This window comes from Macaca thibetana, chromosome 18 (assembly GCF_024542745.1).
Source record: "Macaca thibetana thibetana isolate TM-01 chromosome 18, ASM2454274v1, whole genome shotgun sequence".
NCBI lineage: Eukaryota > Metazoa > Chordata > Mammalia > Primates > Cercopithecidae > Macaca > Macaca thibetana.
Window position 1 is genome coordinate 33,741,442 of NC_065595.1, and position 16,177 is coordinate 33,757,618.

Here is a 16,177-nt window from a genome sequence, read left to right on the forward strand (position 1 = left end):
TGGCCAGTACAGAGGAAGGGTGAGTATCAAAGTCAATGCTGAGATTTTGTGCGTGTGATCTTTCTGCTCACAAGAAGGGTTGGTTCTCAGGTTGGCTCTTCACTGTAGCAAAATGGCGAGTGTTCCACATGCCAGAAAGTCTTATCTTTAATCAGTGAATAAATGTCCTAGGCTTCCCTCTGATTGGCCTACCTTAGGGCATGGGTCCACACTTGATCTACTTGGCAAAGCCTATAAATGCTCAGTACTAATTAGATTTATATGCCCAGGTGTGATCTAATACTGTGGCCAGAATGACTTTAACAGTCCTTAATGGCTCAGGCCAGTCTAGGGCAGCACCTAGAACTCTTTGCAGTCAAACCTACCCAACCCACCCAGGAGCTGCTACACATTGAGGAAGGGGCAGAATGAATGCTGAGAAGCAACTACAACGAACACTGAAGGTAAGTTTCAGTGGGGCTTTGCTTTGCTTCTCTTACTGTTTTGTGTTTATGTTGGTCCCCTTTCCGGGTGTAAGCTCCTCCGTGGCAGGGCCGTATTGTACTCTATTCATCTATTCCCTGAAAACTCCTTGCACAGTGACATTCACTTAATGTCTACTAAACAATGTTAAATTCTACTGAGGTGTAAATCAAGGTCTACGACGAATAAATCAAGAGTAAGAATAAGCCAAGCTAAGCTCACAAAGTTAATGGTGGACAGATTTAGAACCTGGACATCGTTCATTCCTTCCTTTATTCATTGAACAAATACAAGGCCAACTATTTGTTAGGCATTTATCAGCCATTATAGTCTAGTGGGTTTACAATTTTTTAATAAAAAATTTTAAAACAATTATTTATCTTTATTTTTTGAGACAAAGTTTCACTCTTGTTGCCCAGGCTGGAGAGCAATGGCGCCATCTCAGCTAACTGCAGCCTCCGCCTCCTGGGTTCAAGCAATTCTCTCGTCTCAGCCTCCCGAGTAGCTGGGATTATAGGCATGTGCCACCACACCCGGCTAATTTTTTTTTTTTTGAGATGGAGTTTCGCTCTTGTTGTCCAGGCTGGAGTGCAATGGCGCTATCTCCGCTCCCTGCAACCTGTGCCTCCCAGGTTGAAGCAATTCTCCTGCCTTAGCCTCCTGAGTAGCTGGATCACAGGCAAGCACCACTACGCCTGGCTAATTTTGTATTTTTAGTGGAGATCGGGTTTCTCCATGTTGGTCAGGTTGGTCTCCAACTCCTGACCTCAGGTGATTCGCCCGCCTCGGCCTCCCAAAGTGCTGGAATTTCGGGCGAGCCACGGCTCCTGGCCTAATTTTCGCATTTTTAGTAGAGACGGGGGTTTCACCATGTTGGCCAGGCTGGTCTCGAACTCCTGACCTCAAGTGATCCACCTGCCTCGGCTTCCTAAACTGATGGGATTACAGGCATGAGCCACTGCACCCGGCCAAAACAATATGTGTGTGTGTGTATATATACACACATATGTATACCAAATAAACAATCACACAAATACCTACATAATTACCATGGAGACATCTCAGGAAGAAGTTCAGGTTCCTAGGAGAGGTCATAACAGGGGACTCTGAATTAAAATGTGGGATGTGAGTGAGGATGGTCTTCCTGAGGAAGTGGCACTTAAAGTGAAACCTGAAGGATGAACAGGAGTTAGGAACAAAGAGAGTGGGAAATTATTCTTGGTTCAAGAATCAACATTTAGAGGCCTTAAAACTTAACCGGAGGCCGGGTGCGGTGGCTCACGCCTGTAATTCGAGCACTTTGGGAGGCCAAGGCGGGTGGATCACCTGAGGTCGGGAGTTCGAGACCAGCCTGACTAACAAGGAGAAACCCCATTTCTACCAAAAGTACAATCCCAGCTACTCGGGAGGCTGAGGTAGGAGAATCGCTTGAACTCGGGAGGCAGACATTGCGCCAAGATCGTGCCATTGCACTCCAGCCTGGGCAATAAGAGCAAAATTCCGTCTCAAAAAAACAAAACCAACTTGCGGGGTGCGGGGGCAGGGGAGTGGAAGGAAGACCTGGAAGTGCAGTGCGGATGAAATGAGGGGTAGTGGGAAGAGGCAGTAGGTAGGAAGCTGATTAAATAGGGCCTTAAAAGTTACATTGTTTTAAAGACCTTTCGTGGGTGGGTTCTACCCAATTCTTCAAGGAAATTGAACCCTGGACACCATCCAGCAATTTTTCTGACAGTCTTGAATCAGCATCTTCCTTCATCCTTTATCAGCACATTACGGGGGGGGGGGGGCATCAAGCTTCTATCTACTTACTCTGCCTTGGTGTTTGACTCCTTCCTAGCTATCAGATTTCCCTGACTTTTTAGCATGGCCCTTCTGAGCGCTCTTATTTCACTTCTCCTCCAACCCTAACTCTCCCAACTCTGCAGTCCGTGACCTTCAGGTGCCCTTGAAAGTCAGAAAAACTCGGCAAGGTTGGTACTTGGAGGACATTAGCAATTCAAAAAGGTGTCACACAACCTCACCATTAGATGGGAACAATAGCTTACCCATATTTAGATAATTCCGCCACAACTACTCTGGGGGATGGTTTTATTTGAGGCGGCTTTTCCGTCCATAGCTACCGCGTGAAGGGCAACGTAAGAATCTTCCCGAATGCTCCTGACACGCGTCCCGGCCGCCTCTTCTTCCTCCCCGCCACTTCCCCAGGCCAGGCCCGCGGATAACGCCTCAGTTGCGACCCAGCTCTAGGCAAGTCCGCAGGGGCCTCCGCCGGGGACGGAAGGCACGACGCGGGGCCAGGCCGCTGGGTAGCACGCCGGGGTAGCTTCGGCCGGGCGCCGTCGCCGGGCGGACGGAAGGCGCGGGCGGAAGGCGGTCGCGCGGGTGGGCAGGGGGCACCGCTGGGGGCGGGGCTTCGGCGCGTCGGGGGCGGGGCTCCCGCGCCGTTCACGTGACGGGCCCGGCGGTAGCGGCGGCGGCCGCGGCGTCTTAAGCGGCGCCCAGTGCAGGATGGTGCTGGAGGCGGCGGCGGCCGTGGTGGCGGCGGCGTCGTTGGAGGCAGCGGGAGTGGGTGCGGCGGCAGCGGCGGCGGCGCCCGCGGGTGGTATAAAATGGCGGATTTCGAAGAGTTGAGGGTAAGCGGGGGCGCGGGAGTGGAGAGCGGAGGCCGCGGGGGAGGGGATGGGAGAGGAGGTGGGGAAACCGCAACGTCGCTGGCCGCAGCCTGCTCGTGCCTCCGGGGCCGATTGGCGGAGCCCTGAGCCCCGGCCCGCGGACGAACGGGCGCCGAGCGCGCGGGGGAGGGGAGCGGTCCGGCGTAGGGCACGCGGGCGGTGCGGGGGCGGCGGGCCTGGGCCGCGGCGAGCCGGCCCCTGAGTGCTGCCGGTGGTCCGCACACCTGGCGCGGGGGGCCGGGGAGCCCTCCGGGAGGGTCACATGGGGACCCGACATCCCCGTTAGCAGTGAGGGCCGAGGTGGGAAGCAACGTTTGATCTCCCACCTTCACCGGCGTGTACGTGTCTGGCGATTCGCAAGTCTGCATGCTACTCAGTTGGTGGAGGACTGTTTTCTGAAAGGTAAAGTTGCGTTTAGGAATCTCTCTTTTTATGGCTGATGCTACTGTTTAGTCAGGTCTGTCACGAGAAAAGGCCCCTTCTCCCACCCATGCCTCCTAACATCTTCGAGAGGAGCCTGGTGTTTGAGGAATCCTGCCTTCAATAATCGGCCTTAAACCTCGATGTTTTCTTAGTGCTGTAGCAAGAAATCTGCAAAGTCTGTGTTGTGAGGTTTGTGCACCCCTTTTACTCTTGAGGAAATATTTTTTTCTTCTTAGCCTTAAAACAAAATAACTTTATTGTTGATACCTTTGTATAGCAGAGGTTTGGAATAGGGCTGTGACGGGGGTAGAACAGAAAAGACTTCCCCCCCAGACTGATAACCTTCAAAGTCCTTAACTAAAACAAAACTAAGTGTGACGAATGGGATGGATTTATTTTGTGTGTATCGCTGAATTACTGGCGACATTAAATGAGATGTTTACAGACGGAAACCCTGATTTTTCTTTTTTTAAATGTATTTTACAGTAGAGATGAGTGTAAACTTGAAATTAAATTTACTGCAACTCGTTTGTGTAACACTTATGATGTTACGATTTCTTTTTCAAATAAGGAAGAGGAATCCGGTAAAAGGTTCAGTTTTGTATATTTATTGTGTTCCGCAAGGGATGGGATGGGGGAAGGATGTTGGCTGGTTACCTGCTTAGTGGACATGAGCAAAAGAATGTATGTTCTGCTGTAAACAGAGATTGTTGGAGTTTGCACAGTGCCTGCCATATTCCCTCCTATTTCAAAAATAATTATTAAGTTCCCAGTAAACACATATTAATACATGTTATGCCCCGTAGTAGTTTATGCAGAGAACCATGTTTAGGTAAAGAGTGTTCATACTTGGTAAGTGTAAGGGTTTTAGTGGCTCAGAGCCCCAGCTGTAGAGCTTTTAACACCTGTGGAGCTTTTGAAACAAGGAACCCTGAACCTCACCTCTGTAAATTCATGCGTTAGATTTAGGATGGGTTGAGAAGACTGAACTCTGAAGTTATATTTATTTTTACCTGCCATCTAGTTTTAATTTTTGTGTAGTAACAGATGTATACAAGTTTTCTAAGTTTTTTTTTCGTTGTTAATGAAAACTTTCCAGTATTTTTGTTAGACTTTTGTGAATGTTATTGGCCAAAGCTTAATGTAAAGCGGAGAATTTACTCGCTCTTATAGAGCAGAGTAAAAGCAGTCAGTGCTCAGATTGGAGTGCAACTAGCAACTGGAAAGTGGTAGAAACCAAAGAAGCCTTTTTTCTCTTCCTTTCTGTCTTCCTCTCTTTTGTTTTGTGGATCAGCATCATCCTCTCTTCCTGTAAATCAGCTGTCTTTACTTCTTGCATTTGTTAGAAGATGGCCCCTCTCCCACAATTCATATGAAGTGCCCAACAGACTAACGGGAGAATTTTCAGGGGAGGGAGGGGTACAGACTGGGCACATGCAGTAAGCATCATCTGCTTTTCTTTGCCTTAACTGCTCTGTGCAGACCCATGTTACCCTACACTTGAATATGAACTGTATCCCGCCCCTACATCCCATTACAGACCATAATGATGATGATGGTATATACCCATTTTAATACAGTGGTTATTCCATGCCTGGTTTTGGTCTAAGCATTTTTTCTATACTTAATTCTCACAATTTTTTGAAGAAAACGAAGCACAGAGACGTTAACCTGACCTAAATCACACAGCTTGAGACTTGAAAAGCTGAGATTTTTAATCTTAGACATGTAGCTTTAGAGTCTGGGCTTTTCAGAGCCTGAGCTACACTGCTTTGTTCTGGTACCTTGGGGTCTAGGTGGAGCTTCTAGCCATCATCCTGTGATTGATCCTAAATTAAATGATTGGTAACATCCTTCTTGTGTGACGTTATAATAAAGGAAGAAAAACAGACTGAAAAACTGAATAGAAAGAAAAGGGGAAGAAATCTTGGATTCTCAAAATGATGGTCCTTGGTTCAAAATATATTGTGATGGTCAGAGTGATGGTCAAGTAAATTATAGGACCAGGAAAAATTATGGGCATTAGTTTGTTGGCTAACTTCTTGGCAGTAGAGAAATTGGTCAGCCGATCTGGATGCCACATACTTGGCTGCTGATAAGCCACAGAGAAGATTTCCATTACCCTTCCAAAACCACTCATTTTGGACAAGTATAATCAGAGCAGTTCACATCCTGGCTAGTGCTGCATCTATACTGGAGGTAGGAAATTTTGGGAAAGGTCATCCTCAGTGTGGTTTGGTGACCCTTGTGCCTTTGCTTTTTAGACTTGTATGTGTGTGTGTGGCAGGGGTGGGGGTGGGTTGGTTATTAGATGAGGCAACTGTTAAGGGGTTGCCTGACCATTTCAGTTTTGGAGACTGCTATGTGAGCCGGTACCAGAGATCTTGGCTGGTCATAGCAGAATATGGCAGCTCTATACCTTGTTGCCTTTCAGTCCAGGTGACCAGAATACCAGCCTACCTCTCTTCCAGTTCTTCTGGGAGAGAGAATCTGATTGGCTGAGTTTAGGTCAAGCTCTACTTCTGTTCTAATCATCTATAGCCAAGGACTTAGAGTCAAAGCACATAAACCTAATCAACAGATTATCCTGATGGATTGAAGGAAAGGAAGTGGGGAAGTTCTCTGAAAAGGGAAAATATGGCCTGTGTACTTAAAGATGATTACAATAATGTGTTATATATTAGAAGCTTTCAAGGTACCAGAGAAGAAATTACTCAATTCGGCTGGGCGCGGTGGCTCTTGCCTGTAATCCCAGCACTTTTGGAGGCCGAGGCAGGCGGATCACGAGGTCAGGAGATCAAGACCATCCTGGCCAACATGGTGAAACCCGTCTCTACTAAAAATACAAAAAATTAGCCGGGTGGGGTGGCGGGTGCCTGTAGTCCCACCTACTCGGGAGGCTGAGGCAGGAGAACGACATAAACCGGGTAGGTGGAACTTGCAATGAGCGGAGATTGCACCACTGCACTCCAGCATGGGCGACAGCGAGACTCCGTCTCAAAAAAAAAAAAAAAAATTAGTTCGCCAGTTGCTTATTTATGGCGTCTATGTTGTTAGGAGTTGAAGGAGTGATTAGTTTGTGAATGAACAGATTTTGAATTAATGAGTTGTGAATTAATATGGGACAAGATCATAAGATTTGAGGCCTGAACTTCTGTCACTGCCGCCTTGCTTCCTCAAAAATGGTCTGGAGGGCAGGGCGTGGTAGCTCACACCTGTAATTTCAGCGCTTTGGGAGGCAGGATGATGGCTTGAGGCCAGGAGTTCTGGGTTACAGCTAGGTCTGATCCTGCCTCTGCACTCCAGCCTCAGCGACAGAGGGAGACCCTGTCTCAAACAAGTCTGTAAAAGAGCTAAGCACAGGGATGGAGGAGAGCAGGAGTTGAGTTTCTGGAATCACTTACCTCTTCTTTAACCAGAGCAGCTTTTTCTTTACCCTTATATTTCCCTTCCAGTTGCATATTTCCAACACTGTGATCTGCTGTTGGCAGTCATTCACAAAAAGGTCCCTGCTACACTTTAACCTGGTTAATCTACTTTCCCTACTTATCATCACTCAGTGGGGAGGAGGGGGATCTATTGTAGTGAATTTTTTTTTAAAGGATCTCCCTTCTGTATTCTTCATCCCCTTCTTTTCATGCATTGAGAATTTATTCTGTGTGTGTCTCAGAATGAGAGTGAATGTGCATGTGAGAATCTAGTTGTGCATTTGGCCTGAGAGCCAGCGATAACTTTATCAATAGATACTGGGTAAACCAGAGCATTTACCAAACTGGGTAAATTTTTTTGTGTCATAATTTGAAGATCAGATTTGGGTCTTTCATGCTAAGAAGCTTAAGTAATTCTGTAACAGAAGGTTTTCTGTCTAGAAGGCTTAAATGTTTGGTTTCCTTACACCTACCAGGAGCCACCATCCTGATAACTTCAAGTGCTGTTAGGATGCAGAGGGAGAATGGGATTCCAGTTAATGGGGGATTTGAGGTTAGAGGTCCTCATCATACTCCTCTCCCCATTTATTGGGCAGGGATATAAACTAGTAGATATGATAGATATAACAGAATCTTCCATATGATTCAAAGCTATTATGGGACACAACTAAAATTTCCAAGGCTTCCCCTGAGATCATGTCAATGAAAGCACGTTCGAAACAAAATATATTTAATTTAAAGTGAAATAGGCTGGGCACAGTGGCTCAAGGCTGTAATCCCAGCATTTGGGGAGGCTGAGGCGGGTGGATCACCTGATGTCACATTTTTTATTCTCTCATTTCCATTTCTTATGTTTTTTAAATGAAAGCAATATTTGTGCAGACAGTACTGAAAAAATTCAAAATAGTGAAGGTCTTCCCTTTTCCATTAAGTTCCACTCCTGTTATGCTTTTAATCATTTTTTGTTTGTTTTTAGGATTTTATTGTTGTTGTTCCAAAAGTCTAAAAATATTATACCATGCCTTTCTCACTATATTTTTTTCAGCTCAAAAAAAATGTTTCTTAACTCTTTGGTAGATAAGAAATTTAGGTCATTTTTCCACCTGTCCTAGACTTTGATTTCTACCAGTTACATTTTTGTTCCTAATTTTGCTGTTGTTTCTAACTTTTTATTATAAATTTCTGTTTATTGACCTATCACTTTTAGACAGTACATTTGGCCCTTCATGTCTGTGGATGACTTATCTTTGGTTTCAACCAACCTTGGATCAAAAATATTCAGGAAAAAAGGATGGTTACATCTGTACTGAACATGTACAGACTTTTTTCTCTGTCAGTATTTCCCTAACATTATAGTATAACAACTATTTCATAGCATTTGCAATATATTAGGTATTGTAAGTAATCTAGAAATGATTTAAAGTACATAGGAGTATGTGTATAGGTTATATGCAAATACTATGCTATTTTATATAAGAGATTTAAGCATTCTTGGATTTTGGTATCTGCAGGGAACCCTGGTACCAACCCCCTATAGATACTGAGAGACAACTATATTTCCTCACTTCCTGGTCTTTCAGAAAAGGATATAACACCCATCCCTTTCCTTTTGGGATTTAAAAGCCAAATCTTGCCTTTGTTTTTCCCTCCTCCCCTCCTAGCCTTTGTTTTCTTTTTTCCTTTTTTCTTGAGATGGGATTTTGCTTTTGTTGCCCAAGCTGGAGTGCAGTGGCGCCATCTTGACTCACTGCAACCTCCGCCTCCTGGGTTCAAGCGGTTCTCCTGCCTCAGCTTCGTGATTAGCTGGGATTACAGGTGCCTGCAACCATGCCTGGCTAATTTTTGTATTTTTAATAGAGACAGGGTTTCACCATATTGGTCAGGCTAGTCTCAAACTCCTGACCTCAGGTGATCCACCCCCCTTGGCTTCCCAAAGTGATGGGATTACAGGCATCAGCCACTGTGCCTGGCCCCAGCCTTTGTTTTTTGTTAGTACTATTACATTGTCAAGATTTATAGCGTTTATATAATGTTTTATAACTCTTCTAAAATTTTCTGTCCTTCTATAGGAAAATTCTAGAAATTGAGTACTAATAGCCACTCTTAAATATGTATGTTGACATGAGTATTAGTTACTGTAGAACTAAGTACTGTGGAGCCATAGAGGAACTTTACTTCTGTTAAACCTGTGATCCTTAAAAAATAAATATAACAAAGTCAGCCAGGCACAGTGGCTCACGTCTGTAATCCCAGCACTTTGGGAGGCCGAGGTGGGCGGATCACCTGAGGTCAGGAGTTTGAGATCAGCCTGGCCAACCTGGCCGTCTCTACTAAAAATGCAAAAATTAGCCAGACGTGGTGGTGGGCACCTGCAGTCCCAGCTACTCAGGAGGCTGAGGCAGGAGAACTGCTTGAACCAGGGAGGCGGAGGTTGCAGTGAGCCAAGATCATGCCACTGCACTCCAGCCTGGGCGACAGAGAGAGGCTTCGTCTCAAAAAAAAAAAAAAAGAAATATAACAAAGTCCTGCTTGAATGAGGAAGGCTCACTGAAGTTTTTTTTTAAATTTGATATTATAATGGATTCTCATCTTGTAACCATTCAACTTTTCTTGGTAGACTTTCTGGAGTCTTGGCTTGCCTTTTCTAATTTTGGAAGCTTTGTAGACTTGTTACCCAGCTGTCATCCAGGGATTACTTCACAGTGTTCTCCTGGGTTAGATCTATTGTTATTTGGATCCCATGTTTTTCTCTTTTAGATACCTTTTTTATTTTACAGGAATACAGTCTTCAATAGTTGTTTCTGGAAGGATATGCTGGTGATAAACTTTCTAAGTTCTTGAATGTTGAAAATGGCTTGTCTTTGTTCCTGATTGAAAGTTTACATGTGTAATTATAAATTTCTCAGAGCTTTGAAAGCTTTGCTGTGGAAATTTAAAATACTTGGTGTGCTAATGAGAGGTCCATTGCAGATCGGATGGTTATTCTCTTGTAGAAGATTGTAATCTACAATTGTAGTCTACAATCTATGGCATTTGTTTACATTCTGGAAGGTTTCTTTGATTTTGTCTTTGAACTTTTCTATACAATTTATTTCAGTAGTTATCTTTAATTTATAAGAGCTCTTCTATCATCTTTTTCATTTTTCTTTTTAAATAGCCCCCTGTCCTTGATTTATGGGAAAATACCTTGAGTTTCTCTGATGCTAATTTTTCTAGAGTTCTTGAGACATTTCTCTGAATTGGTGACTCTAATAGTGGGTTTGTATTTAGGTATACTATACTAATTTTCGTCTTTTAAATATTTAAGTTATTTGATAAGTACAAAAGTTTATAACAGGTAAGGTGTCTGTAAACAAACATACATGTAATTACCAGCCAGTTTACTAATTCATTAGTGTAACTTTAGCAGAATGCCCTTTCCTGATTGTATCCACTGCAGCCATGCCCGCCTTCACCAATGAGAGTAGGTACTGTGCTGAATTTTGGATTCATCATTCCTTGTCTGTCTTTATACTTTTAATATATATGCATATGTAAAATTTATTTATTTATTTATTTATTTATTTATTTTTTGAGATGGAGTTTCGCTCTTCTTACCCAGGCTGGAGTGCAATGGCGTGATCTTGACTCACCGCAACCTCCTTCTCCCGGGTTCAAGCAATTTTACTGCCTCAGCCTGCCAAGTAGCTGGAATTACAGGCGTGCACCACCATGGCTGGCTAATTTTTTTGTATTATTAGTAGAGATGGGTTTTCACCATGTTGGCCAGGCTGGTCTTGAACTCCTGACTTCAGGTGATCCATCCGCCTCGGCCTCCCAAAGTGCTGGGATTACAGGTGTGAGCCACCATGCCCGGCCATCCATATTTCTTAAATCCAAATGTTTGAAAATGAAGAAAAAATAATTGTAAATTTTCACCAAACTTATCTTGCAGAAAAACCTTGACCTGCACTGATATTGTAATCTTTGTTGATCTCACTTAATGTGAATATTTGTATGTTTCACTGTAGAGATTCTAGGAATAGAATTTAATAAGGTATTTAATAAGAATATGTGCATATTCACCAGTATTGGATAATGTCAGATTATCTTCCAAAGAAGGTGGTGTCAGTGTTCGTTCTCTCCAGCAATGCAGAAGGTTTCATTATTCAGCTTTCTTGCTAACATCTACTTTTGTCACACTTCAAAAGGTTTTTTTGGCTGGGCATGGTAGCTCACGCCTGTAATCCTAGCACTTTGGGAGGCCATGGTGGGTGGATGGCTTGAGACCTGGAGTTTGAGACCAGCCTGAGTAAAATGGTGAAACCCCATTTCTAACAAAACAAAATAAAACAAAATTAGCTGGGCATAGTGACCCACACCTGTAGTCCCAGCTACTTGGCACGCTGAGGTGGGAAGGATCACCTGAAGCTAGGAAGTCAAGGCTTCAGTGAGCTGTGATCATGCCATTGCACACCAGCCTAGGCAACAGAGTGAGACCCTGTCTCAAAAAAAAAAAAGTTTTAACCCGTAAGTATAAAATACCACCTTTTAGTTTTCATTTTCTTTTGCTAATAGTTTGAGCATCTTTTACTATACTGATTAGCCATTCTTCCCTTTTCTCAGATTCCTATTCATGTCTTTTGCCCATGTTTGTACTAGATTTTTTAAAAAGATTATTTCTTACTGATTTTTAATGGTTTTATTAAACTATTTTTAATAGTTTTATTATTTATTTTTAATTATATTTAATTATTTATATTTAATTATTATTAATAGTTTTTATTAATTAATTATTAATTATTGTTAACAGTTTTATTAAAACTATTAATAGTTTTATTAATAGTTGGATGTATGTGGTGCAAGTTTCTCCTTTCAATTGGGCTCACTTTTAAATAATTTTTATTTTTATTTTTATTTTTTGAGATGGGGTCTCACTCTGTTTCCCTGGCTGGAGAGGAGCGGTGTGATCTCAGCTTACTGCACCTTCCGCCCCCAATGTTCAAGAGAGTCTCCTGTCTCAGACTCCTGGGTAGCTGGGATTACAGGTACCTGCCACCACGCCTGGCTAATTTTTGTAATTTTAGTAGAGACGGTGTTTCACCATGTTGGTCAGGCTGGTCTCGAACTCCTGACCTCAGGTGATCCACCCGCCTCAGCCTCCCAAAGTGCTGGGATTACAGATGTGAGCCACTGCACCCAGCTTTATGCATTTTTTGATGAGTAGAAGTTCTTAATTTTTATGTGATTGCATTTATCAGGCTTTTCTTTATGGATAATGCTTTTGAACCTTATTGAAGAAATTTTTCAACAGAGTTCTTGAAGATATTTTCCGTTATTGTAAAAGTGTAAGACATAGTTTTTTTGTTTTTTTACCTTTTCTCATTTAAGGTTTTAATACACCTGGAGTTGATTTTGTATACAGTGTGAAGTGGTGACCAAGATGCATGGTTTTTCTTCAAAGAATGATAAATTGTTCCATCACCTTTCATGCAAATTTTTTTCTTCGCTGGTTTGGATGCCATCATTCATCTTTGCTTGGGTTCTGGACTCTGGGCCGTTAGTCTGTTTTTATAGAAATTGTTAAAAAGTTACAGTAACTAAAACAAGATGATTATGCTGCTAGCACAAACAAACTTCTTGCCTGGTGAGGTGGCTCAAGGCTGTAATCCCAGAACTTTGGGAGGCCATGGTGGGAGCATCACTTGAGCCGGGAGTTCAAGACCAGCCTGGGCAACATGGTGAGACCCCATCTCTGTGTAAGATAATATTTTTTATAATAAAAAACCAAACTTCTTTTGATATATAGCATACACATAGAAAGTACGCAGATCATGAAATTATAACTGGATGAAATTTCTCAAAATAATCATCAGGCAGGTCAAGAAATAGAACATTACCAGCACTCTAAATATTCCTCTCCCCAGTAGCTAACCTCATTCTTCCAAAAACGACCTACTATCCTAACTTGAACAGATTAGTATTGCCTGTTTTTGAACTTTATATAAATGGAACCTGTATAGTATATATACAGTCGCCCCTTGGTATACCTGGGGGATTGGTTCTAGGACCCACCCTCCCAATACTAAAATCATGTGTACTCAAGTCCTGAAGTTGGCACTGCAGAACCCATGTATAGGAAAAGTGGGCCCTCTGTATATGTGGGTTTCACATCCTGCAAATACTGTGTTTTTGATCTGCATTTGGTTGAAAAAAAAATGTGTATAGGTGGACCTGCACAGTTCAAACCAGTTGACAGGATACAGTTGACCCTTGAATAACACAGGTTATTGTTATTGGATAATGGTCAAAGGTCAACTGTATTCTGTTTCTGTATATGTATTCTGTTGTTTATGCCTTTTTTTCCTGTTTTGTTTGCGAGATTCATCCCTAGTGTTGTCTGTAGTTGTAGTTAGTTCATTCCCTTTTGCTAGTGATATAGTAGAGTTCCAGTTGCTCCATATCCTTGTCTACCCTTTTGATTTTAGACACTGTGGTGAATGTGTAGTGGTTTTAATTTGCATCTCCCTAATAAGTAATGATGTCAAGCTCCTTTGAATGTGCTCATTGGCCATTTGGATTTCTTTTGTATAGTGGCTTGCCAAGTCTTTTACTTATTTTTATATTGGGACATCTGTCTTTTCCATACTGATTCATAGGAGTTCATTATACATCCTGGAAACCATCTCTTGCTGGTTATGTTTTGTAAATACCTTCTCTTTTTTCCCCTGCCTTACGAGTCTTTTCAGAGTTCTGCTGGACTTTTAACCTCTCCATTGCCCTTTCCCATTGGCAAATATCTCTGGGGAAGGCATCAGGAAACTCAGCTTTGCGGTCTCTCCTTCTTTTCAGAGTCTTGGTGTCTCAGGTCCTTACTGCCTTTGTAGTGCTTCCTGCATTCAAACAGATTTTTGCTTTTTAATATTATATTTGGTTGTTAAGCTCTCACAGGAAGAGTTCGTCTGAAACAGTCTAGTCAGTCATTGAGGGACACAGAAGTAGCATAAGTCCTCCTGGCTTGTGGTTGTTCAAGGAACTTCTTGATTGTTTGCTTCTCCACATAATTTTAGAATCTCATTTTCATGTTATACACCTCCCTCCCATACACATACGTCTTGTTGGTATTTTGATGGGAAATATATTGAATCTGTACATTAGTTTGGAGAGAATTACATTTTGCTGCTAAGTTTTCTTAACTGGGATCATTGTAATCTCCCATTTCTTTAAGGTTTTTTACAACGTCTTTCAGTAAAGTTTTGTTATTTTCAGTTAAAGTACTGCAAATATTTTGTTAGATTTATTTCTGACAACATTATTTTTATAGCAAATCATAAATACTAACTTTTTATAATTATACTTTGCTGTGTATAGAAGTACAGTTTGGCTTCGTATAACAACCTTGCTATACTCCTAATTGTGATAAATTATCTTTAGATTTCTTTTGGATTTTTCTATGCAGACAGTCCTATCTGTGAATAATGACCTCTTTGTTTCCTCCTTTCCAATTCTTATGCTTTTTTTTTTTCTTTCTTTTTCTTGTCTTAATGTGCTGGCTAGGATCTCCAGTACAATGTTGAATAGAAGCTGTGATGGGGGTATCCTGATCTTGTTCCTGATTTTAAAGGGAATGCTTTCAAAGTTTCACAGTTAAGTATAATGCTTGCTGTAGGTGTATTATAGATAATCTTTTCAGGTTAAGGATGTTCCCTTTCTTAGTTTGCTAATTTAAAAAAATCATGAATGAATTTTATCAGGAGCTTTTTCTGCATCTTTTGAGAAAATTATGTATTTCTCTTTTGTAATCTGTTAACATGCTGAGTTATATTAATTTTTTCCCAATATTTAAACAAACTTTGTGTTGCAGATATAAATTCAACCCTGATCTATCTGTTCCTTTTTTTCATTGGACTCAGTTTGGAGATATTTAATTTAGGATTTTTGTCTCTCATAATGAGTACAACTAGCCTATAATTAAAAAATATACCTTTCCTCTTCTGGAAGAGTTTATGTAACATTAGAAAGGTCTGTTTTTTAAATATTTAGTAGAACTTGCTCATAAAATTATTACTGTTTTTTTCTTTGAGGAATGCTTCAATTGCTTTGGTTGTAGGACTGTTCATATTTTCAAGTTTCAGACCTGTTTTAGTAGTTCATACTTTTATAGCAAGTTGTTCATTTCGTCCACATCCTTGAATTGTAGCATTTAGATGTTAATCTCTTATTTTCAGGTACTTGTAGTTAATATCCCCTTGTCTTTTTTTCAAATGCCTTCTTTTTTTCTTGATAATTTTTGGCTAAAAGTTTGCCAGTTTTTAAAGATTTTTCAGAGAATCAAGTTTTTGATATTGTTTATGCTCTTTAGTGTATCCTTCCCCTGTTTCATTAATTTTTGCTCTTCTTTTCTTTTCTTGTATTTCCTTTGGAGTTCTGTTCTTTTATTCTAATTTCTTAAGTTGGATGCCTGTCATTAATTTTCAGCATTTTAACCTAGTTATTTAAGATCATAAAATGTCTGCGTATTGCCTCCTTGTTATGTGTTTTGATGTGTAATATTTCCGTTATTTTTACTTGTGTTTTTCTGTTTTCCACTGTGAATTCCTTAACTTACGAACTATTTAAAAATTTAATTTCCAAACATATGAGAGTTCCTCTAGTTGATTTGGCTATTGATTTGTAATTGCATTTTGGTTAGGCAGCATGTTTGTGTGTGATGCCAGTTGGTGTGTATAATGCCAATTCTTTGAAATATGTTTAGACTATTAAAAATGTGATCCATTTTAATAATTTTTATTTGTACATGAAGAGAATATTGCCTGGTTTTTGGTACAGTTTTATATATGTCCAGTATGTAGGCTTGTTAATTATGTTGTTCAAATCTCATATCTTTATTTTTTATTAAGAGCAGAGTTAATTTTTTACTAGAATTTTGTTTTATTTTTCATTTTTCTTTGTAGTTCTATTGATTTTTAAACCATATTTTTAACATTATTACTAGCACATGAAAGAACTGTAATCCTGTAATCTTAGCACCTTGGGAGGTTGAGGTGGGAGCATCACTTGAGCCCGAGAGTTTGAGACCAGCCTGAGTACCATAGTGAGACCCCCATCTCTTTTTTTTTTTGAGACGGACAGAGTCTTGCTCTGTCACCCAGGTTGGAGTGCAATGGCACAATCTCGACTCACGGCAACCTCCGCCTTCCGGGTTCAAGCGAT

The 16,177-nt window shown here is 41.4% G+C and overlaps 1 protein-coding gene across 13 annotated transcripts in view; it reads left to right on the forward strand.

The window, feature by feature from the left end:
* Positions 1-2,869: 2,869 nt before the first annotated feature.
* PIAS2 (protein inhibitor of activated STAT 2) overlaps positions 2,870-16,177 on the forward strand; it is a 132,396-nt gene continuing 119,088 nt past the window's right edge. For 8 of the 13 annotated variants that reach the window (XR_007721293.1, XM_050767960.1, XM_050767958.1 and 5 more), the window contains exon 1: positions 2,909-3,095. Coding sequence is in view for 7 of the 13 variants with exons in the window: in XM_050767960.1 (XP_050623917.1) it covers positions 3,072-3,095 (24 nt within the window). In the remaining 6 variants the exon portion in view is untranslated. Of the gene's footprint in view, positions 3,096-3,401; positions 3,537-14,521; positions 14,611-16,177 lie in introns of those variants that run through there. The other 5 variants (XM_050767956.1, XM_050767954.1, XM_050767953.1 and 2 more) reach the window with 3 other exon arrangements.